Source organism: Juglans microcarpa x Juglans regia, chromosome 7D (assembly GCF_004785595.1).
Source record: "Juglans microcarpa x Juglans regia isolate MS1-56 chromosome 7D, Jm3101_v1.0, whole genome shotgun sequence".
NCBI classification, from domain to species: Eukaryota; Viridiplantae; Streptophyta; class Magnoliopsida; order Fagales; family Juglandaceae; genus Juglans; species Juglans microcarpa x Juglans regia.
The window spans coordinates 20531197-20539905 of record NC_054606.1 but is presented as its reverse complement, the minus strand read 5'-3'; the positions used below and the strand labels follow the sequence as shown (position 1 = coordinate 20539905).

The following is an 8709-nucleotide window of genomic DNA, read 5'->3' as shown; positions in this document are numbered from 1 at the left end:
AATGTGCTTTTATCCCGGGTCGTCTTAATACGGATAATGTTTTAGTGGCTTATGAGTTAGTAGATGCTATACGGAGAAGAAAAAAGGGGCAAAACAGGTTGTATGTCGATTAAATTAGATATGAGCAAAACTTATGATAGGGTGGAATGGGTGTTCTTAGAGAAGATTTTGTCTAAGATGCATTTTGCTTCTAATTTTATTCGGCTACTTATGATGTGTATCTCTACAGCTTCATATAAGGTTCTTATTAATGGTACACCTTCCGATTTAATTATCCCAACACGTGGTTTAAGACAAGGTTGCCCACTTTCTCCATACCTATTTGTTTTATGCGCTGAGGCTTTGTCTTCAATGTTGCAGCGGGCTGAATCAAGTCACTTGATGAGAGGGGTTCGTGTTTGCAATAGAGCTCCATGGATTAGTCATTTATTTTTTGCTGATGATAGCATTGTTTTTTGTCGAGCTACAGTGGCAGAAAATGTGCATTTGCAAAATATTTTGAATCTTTATGGGGCTACCTTAGGGCAATTGTTAAATATGGAGAAAATTGAGTTATTATTTAGCCGAAATGTGGATGAGGGAGTAAGGACTGCCATTCAGGAACTTTGGGGAGTTACTTCTATCCATTCTCATGATAGATATCTTGGACTTCCCTCATTTGTAGGCAAGTCAAAACTAAGTATTTTTCGGGATATAAAAGACAAGGTCTGGGCGAAGTTACAAGGTTGGAAAGAGAAACTTTTGTCACAAGCTGATCGTGAAATCTTGATAAAAGCAGTTGTTCAAGCCATACCCACATATGCAATGAGTTATTTTAAAATTTCAAAGGGTTTATGTAGCGAGTTGGAGGGAATGATTGCTCATTTTTGGTGGGGACAATGAGAGCAAACGAGGAGGATTCATTGGATGAGCTGGAAACGTTTGTGCTATTCTAAATTTTCTGGCGGGATGGGTTTCCGGGACTTAGAAGCTTTTAATTTGGCTCTCTTAGCAAAACAAGAATGGCGTTGCAAACCCATACTAATTCTCTGTTATACCTTGTTTTCAATGCTAAATATTTCCCACATAGTGATTTTTTATCTTCCTCTATTGGCACTAATCCTTCTTATGTGTGGCGTAGCATATTTGAGTCTCAACCTATTATTCAGGCTCGTCATTTGTGGTGCATTGTAAATGGTGAACAAGTGAAGATTTGGAGGGATAATTGGCCTGTTGATAAAATGGTATGGGGCTGCATGCGTAACGGCCAGTTTAGTGTGAAGTTTGCCTACCATTTAATGCTTCAGTTGAGAAGTACTGCTGATACTGAAAGTAGCTCTCTTGTAGGCTTGAATAATGGTTTTTGGAAGAACATTTGGCTTTTGAATCTTCCTAATAAAGTTAAGAATTTTTTGTGGAAAGCTTGTACTAATGGCTTATCCACAAAAAATCAGTTGCATTATCGTCGAATAGTTGATTCTACTATATGTGAGTTATGCCATGTGGCTCTTGAGGATGTGTATCACACACTTTGTAAATGTCCCAACAGTTCAAGTGTGTGGAGGAAATACTTTGGAAAATATCTTCATGTTTTGAATTCTTATTCTCGGATTGACAGCTTGGTTGAGGCTATTTTGGTTCTACATGATCCCGGTACTATTTCTTGCTTTGCTATTGTTTCTTGGAGTATTTGGAAGTTTAGGAATTTGAAGATTTTTCAGAAATCTTTAGATACAGTCACTGATGTTGTGAATGGCTGCTTTTCCTATGTTGATTTTTTTTATTGGCTCGGCAGTGCATGCAAGTGGTACAGCCTCAAACTCAGTTGTGTTGGCAACCTTCACCAATTGGGCAGTTGAAGTTAAACTTTGATGGAGCTATTTTTTACCAGGAAGTTAAGTCCGGAGTGGGTGCTGTCTTAAGGGATGACAAGGGAGGTATGATTACGGCCATGTCTAGAATGGAAGAAGGTATCCTGTTGGTAGAGGATGCTGAAGCTATTGCAGCCTTACGGGCCTTACAATTTATTTCTCACTTAGGAATTTCCCACTTGATTTTGGAGGGAGATTCACTTGTTGTAGTTGAAGCCATTCAATCAAATACTATTGAAAAGTTTAGTTACAGTCTTATTATTAGGGAGATTAAACTGTTATTATCTCAATTCCAATCTTATGATGTCTTACATGTTAGACGGCAGGGAAATGGGATAGCACATAAATTGGCCAGATATGCAAGGGTGGTGGAGAGTACTCTTCGATGGTGGCATTACCCTCCAGATTTTCTTTAAGCCAGTTTGGATGTTGATGCTGAAATTAGTCTACGGGCTTAATATATTTTTTAAGTTTGTTTATCTTATATTTTGTATTACACTTTATTTTCTTCGTAATGAATGAAATTCTTTGATCCTAAAAAAAAAAAAATCCATCCCCTAAAAACACAACATAGGCATATCTTTTGCGCACTGTACGTACGTACGTACATGTCTCAGCACTCAGCAGCAACACAAAAGCACAAGATGCTGACCACTCCAATTGGAGCATGCCTCGTAGACGACACCGTATCTGCTAAAATAACACTTTGTCATACGGGGGGAACGTGTCTCACTGTCTTTAAATTGTGGGGCTTCTCCTAGTAAAAGGCAGAATTGGCAGTACGCAGAAAAGTCGTCGTTTTGAGGGTGAATTGTGCTTTTTTTTTTTTTTTTTTTTTTTTTTTTTTTTTTTTTTTTTTTTTTTTTTTTTTTTTTTATATGGTGGGTTTATTACATAAAATTAAATTATCCCATTTCATCTCATCTCATATAATTATTATATTTTTTTAAAATTTTTATACAAAATATAATAAATAATTCAACTTTTTCAAATTTTAAAACAAAAATAATATTATAACAATATTTATTAAATTTTTAATAAAACATCTCATCTCATCTAAACTGTATAACCAAACTAATCCTTAAGCTTATTAAAATAAACTTATTTTGTTAGTTAGGGATTGGGGTGTTTTTATTAAAATATTCTTTCAACTTGAACAACTTAAACCAAATATATGAAAGGATTTTGTTAATGAATTCATATTTTAAACTCGAATTTAAATGATTGAATCTCATTTTTTTATATTATTTTTTAATAATTTTTAATAATATTAAAATATCCGATTCTAAATTAAATAATCCGATTTCAATTTTGCAAAAGTTGATTTTTATTGCATGTGGGTACGTGATAATTCGATATTTTGATATGAAAAATGATATTTATACTAAAGAAAAATTTATTTCTCTATATGTCAATTATTGATATGTTGAAAATTATAAAATATGAAATTCCAAATTTGAATTTGAAAACAAAATTGACAAAATGATTCTTATAAATAAAAAGAGTTGTGCTACACAAAAACCTGATACTCCTACATATCACTTAAAAATATATGATTTTACTTTTTTATCGTTATATTTCATATTAAAATTTTCATATTGAATTTCAATATATAATATAAAGATAAAAAAATAAAATCACATATTTTTAAATGGTGTATAAAGTATAAAATTTATATCTAGAATTTTTTAAATAAAAATAAAAATAAAAATTATAAATATATGTAGGACTATTTTTTTATATTTCTCACATAAACCCGGACCATCTTGTACCAAAATTCCACACAAAACCAAGTTTGGACCTGGCCCCCGCACATGGCCCAAACTACTCTTATTGGCCCATCACTCCCAACACCCTCCTCCCCAACTCTTCAAAACCTCTGTCTCTCTCCCTCTCCCTCTCCGCTCCCACTACACACTCTCTTACTCATCCGAGTAAAATGGAGCCTTGGCTCGACGACTTAGCCGACGACCTCCAGAGCCTGAGCTTCACCTCCACAGCCACCACCGCCACCACTGCCACAGCCGACATCAACCGCGGCACTAGCTTCGGCTCCGAGGCCACTCTCACTGTCTCCTCCGGCTCACTTGGCTCCACCTCTAAGCCCCACGCACCCTCCTCCGATCCCTGCTGGTCCGCCATCCACCGGATCCGGTCCGAGTCCCCTACTCGCCAGCTCGGCCTCTCCGACCTCCGCTTCGTCCTCCGGCTCGGTTCCGGCGACATCGGCTCCGTCTACCTGGCAGAGGTCAAGTCCGCACCGGCCGACTCCGAGGGCTGCCTCTTTGCCGCCAAGGTGATGGACAAGAAGGAGCTCGCCAGCCGGAGTAAAGAAGGTCGCGCCAAAACCGAGAGGGAAATCCTCGAAATGTTGGACCACCCTTTCTTGCCCGCGCTCTACGCCAGCATCGACGCCCCCAAGTGGCTCTGCCTCTTGACAGAGTTCTGCCCCGGCGGCGACCTCCACGTGCTCCGGCAACGCCAGCCCTCCAAACGCTTCCACCAATCTGCCGTCAGGTGCGCCATAATTCCTATTAAACTTTTCAACTAAAAATAAAATAAAAACTCTTCTAAATTTGTTCAAAATAACAAACTCTTTTATAAGATTTACCTATTTAATGTCTCTCTTTCTTCTACATTCAGATCTTAATGTAATCCTCGGACACATCAAGCTAGCTATTTCCTTTCCTTAATCATATATGTTTAGGAATTTTGATTCATTTATAATATTAGTAGTTATTGTTCTGACTATAATTCGGATCGCCATGATCACTAAGCTTGTAGGGCTGCCTTTTGATAAACAATTAGCTTTTCTTGAGGAGGAAATTAATTAATACTGAACACCGAGTAATAAGGAATATTCAGTGACAATACCCAGATAATGCATGCACTTGTTGAAGAAAAATCCCTCTTTCATGATGTATGCATGCTTGTTATCTTCGTATATATCAAAATTACTGAAAAATATAAGTCTGGACTTCAATGTATATTCTGGGAAAGACACGAGTTTTAGAACTGTTTAGATTCAGAAAGAATTTTATCTCATTTTTATAATTTTTTTTAAATTTTTATATAAAATATAATAAATAATATAATTTTTTTAAATCTCAAAATAATAATAATATTAAAAAATAATATTTTAATAATATTTTTTTTAACTTTCATTTTTCATCTAAAACTATCTTATATCATCTCTTAATCCAAACAAATGAGCATTTGAAACAGTAGAAAAACTCCTACATGTAATATTATCTGTCTAAATTCCGTATAAAAATTCTAAGAAATTTAATAGATATGGTAGATTGAGATAATTATATCATTTTCCGAAATTAATGGTACATACGTACGATTGGTAGTTCGTTTAAGAGTCATCAATCCAAGGTTTTATGTCCCATCCCATTTTCCTTAAATTCTGCTGTTGCGACAGTTGGGCTAACCTGCAGGCGCTAATTCATGGTGGTTCGGGCTTTACAATTACTCTTGATTGGTCGGCATTAATTAGATTATGTTCTAATTCATAAAACAGAAACGTACGTTGTTTGAGGGACACGAAATCCTTAAATCTAGTTTGTTTTCTTGGAATCATATCTTGCCATTTTTATTTATTTCTACTGTTCATGAGGCCAATTACACGTCCAGGAAATCCGTGAGCTTTCGCTGGATTTCTGGATTTAATTTAATTTTTTTTTGGGTAAATTTATCTGATACCATTGGCACCTAGTATTTAGTTTATTGCTTTCTGGCCCCCCGTTTTTATTTTTATTTATTGCCTTTCTAGAGCACCTAAATTGTTTAAAATATCTTACTTTTTCACCCCCTTTTCCCGCCACTTCTAGAACACCTGTATATTACTTTGTTTTCCCACTTCCTGTATATTCCTTTATCCTGATTTTGAGCCGTTCAAATAACATTTGGAAAGAATACGACATCAAGATGGATGGTAGGTAGCAAATTTCTTGCAAATAACTATAGGTTTGGAAAGTAAACGGCAATATGGGTATCAGACTCCCAACACAGTGTTGCACTAGATTTTGATGATGATTTCGAACTCATCTGCTTAAACAAATATGGAAAGTAGACATCCAACATGATAACAAAACCAATCTATTTCATCATTTCGGTCATATCAGTCCTTTATGGAACAAACTAGAGATTGATTCATCATATATTCTTTTCCTCCTTTAATTTTAGGACTGGTTTGACTTATCAAAAAATTTAGGACTGGTTTGGATTCAGGCATGAAATGAGATGATTTTATATGAAAGATGAAAATTAAAAATTGAAAAAAATATTGTTAGAATATTATTTTTTAATATTATTATTGTTTTAGAGTTTGAAAAAGTTGAATTGGTATTTAAAAAAATTGAATTGTTTATTATATTTTGTGTGAAAATTTAATAAAATTGTAATAATAAGATGAAATAAAACACTTTTTGAATCTAAACGGACCTTAATGTCTACGTATGGTAATGGTTGTTTTTTTAAGAAAACTAGTAAGCATTGGCTGCATAACGGTGTTCTCGACACCAGCCATATTGTGTTTGATCTTTTAGTACTGTTTATGATCTTATCATTTTTACTTGAAAATAATCTTAATCTGTTGGTGCCTCTTCAGGTTCTATGCATCAGAGGTGGTGGTGGCTTTAGAATACCTTCACATGATGGGGATTGTATACCGTGATCTCAAGCCCGAAAATGTGCTCGTTAGGTCGGACGGCCACATCATGCTCACTGACTTTGACCTCTCGTTAAAGTGTGACAGCTCTTCATCGGCAGCTCAGATTGTTTCTGATCAGGACCTATCAAGTCCCGCCCCTCAGAAGGACTGTCAGGTCGATCCACCCCCTTTCACCTCAACTTCATGCATTATTCCTAATTGTATGGTCCCTGCTGTGTCATGTTTCCAACCAAGGCGCAAGCGCAAGAAGAAACTGGGCATGCATGGTAGACCTGAATTCGTGGCCGAGCCTATTGATGTTCGGTCCATGTCTTTCGTTGGGACCCACGAGTATTTGGCACCGGAGATTGTGTCCGGTGAGGGCCATGGGAGTGCTGTTGATTGGTGGACACTAGGGATATTTATGTTTGAGCTATTTTATGGGGTCACACCCTTTAGGGGTGTGGGCAATGATCTAACCCTGGCTAACATTGTGGCTCGAGCCCTCGAGTTTCCAAAGGAACCTGTCGTGCCTGCCTCGGCAAAGGACCTCATATCTCAACTATTGGCTAAAGATCCGGTGAGGCGGCTAGGGAACACAATGGGTGCGTCAGCCATCAAGCACCACCCCTTTTTCCAAGGGGTCAATTGGGCATTGTTAAGATGTACAGCCCCACCCTTTGTTCCCCCACCATTCACTAGAGAAGTAGATGAAAGTTGTCTAGAGACGCGTATGGATTATTATTAGTGATAAAAAATAAAAAATAAATAAATAAATAAAAAGAAATATATATATTAAATAAAGAAGATCTCACAATACAAAACATAGATAATGACTTGATTGGTTGGTCCACTTACCATAATTTGACCCACTTTGATTTGATCATTTGTAGCTGCATTGGTGATTCTACTAGTATTGAGTTGAAAATGGGACAAATGATTGTGAGCATGATTAAGAGTTGCTATTGCTTATAAAAAGACAAACAAAAATAGTAGAATATCAGCAGATGGATATTCACAAACTTGCCTCAATCAATCAATCAAGGTGGCAGGAAGTTGATTACCGTCTGATCGATAATTTTGATCAGAAAAAATGTGCTCCAATTTTCAACATATTTGGGTAAAAGTTTCTTGTAATAAACCATTATTCATCAACACATTATATTTACAGTTTTTTTTTTCATAAGATGTGAGGTAGTGAGTAGTGACGGACGAAAATAATTTTTCACAAAAAAATGAAAACTTGATACATAATTAGCATAAAAGTGTATATATATATATATATATATATATATATATTTATAATTATAATGCACTCCACAACAAGTGCTAAGTAAGTACCTATAAAACTCAATTATTATTGTAAATAGAGCGTGGGGGGAAGTGGATCCAAGAACATAAAACATAAAGAATGGTGTTGGATTGGGAGGGTAAAGAGAGAGTGGCACCGCGTGATAGGCTGTCAAGGTCCACCCATGGCGGGTGGGGTGGAGACATGGGCATTGGTTGATGTACTCAGACACACACCCAAAGCCAACGCGGAGGGTGTATAATGTATTTGTTTGTGTGTTTGGTTGTGAAGACAATGCCCCCACCATGTGCTTTGCAGCTTTATGCTGATGGAAAATGGCTTGTGTCTTCTACGAGCTGCTACTCTTTGCTTTTCTTTTAGCTCATAAACTCACATGCAACTTGCTTCTTCTCTTCCACAATAACAATAACACTAATAATAATGATAATAATGAAAATAATGAAGTAAAGAAAATTCATTTTCCTCTTTTCTAAAAGTCGGGATTCGTGAAATCTTATTTATTTCTATATATTTTTCTTCTCTATTTAATGTATTCTCTCGTTTAATATATATGCACGGATGATCCATGCCATTTAGGCTTGATTTGGATAGCAAAGTTTTTTAAATTCATCGCATCTCATCATATTTTATCTCAATATCCAAACACCACAAATACAAACACTTTTTAATTTCAAATTTTCAATGTTTTTATCTAATCATTACAACTTTCTCAAAATCCAAATAAAATACAAAAAACAATTCAACTTTTTTTCAAATCTCAAACTAAAAATAATATTAAAAAATTATATTCTAATAATATTTTTACTTTATAATATTTTTATTCAACTTTTTCTTTTTCGTTTTTCAAAATCCCATAAAACATATTAATTTAAATCATTTTGCTACTATAC

At 35.5% G+C, this 8709-nt stretch overlaps 1 protein-coding gene across 1 annotated transcript; it reads left to right on the top strand.

The window, feature by feature from the left end:
* The first annotated feature begins 3711 nt into the window (after positions 1-3711).
* LOC121239966 (serine/threonine-protein kinase D6PK) lies at positions 3712-7370 on the top strand. The gene is made up of 2 exons (XM_041137380.1): positions 3712-4367; positions 6466-7370. Exons 1-2 carry the CDS (start codon positions 3790-3792, stop codon positions 7253-7255), a joined length of 1368 nt encoding a protein of 455 aa, XP_040993314.1. The 5' UTR covers positions 3712-3789; the 3' UTR covers positions 7256-7370.
* The last annotated feature ends 1339 nt before the right edge of the window (positions 7371-8709 follow it).

Coding starts and splice junctions, on each gene's coding strand:
- LOC121239966 (XM_041137380.1), top strand. CDS start 3,790: ATGGAGCCTTGGCTCGACGACTTAGCCGACGACCTCCAGAGCCTGAGC. Junction 4,368..6,465: donor TTCCACCAATCTGCCGTCAG/GTGCGCCATAAT, acceptor GTGCCTCTTCAG/GTTCTATGCATCAGAGGTGG.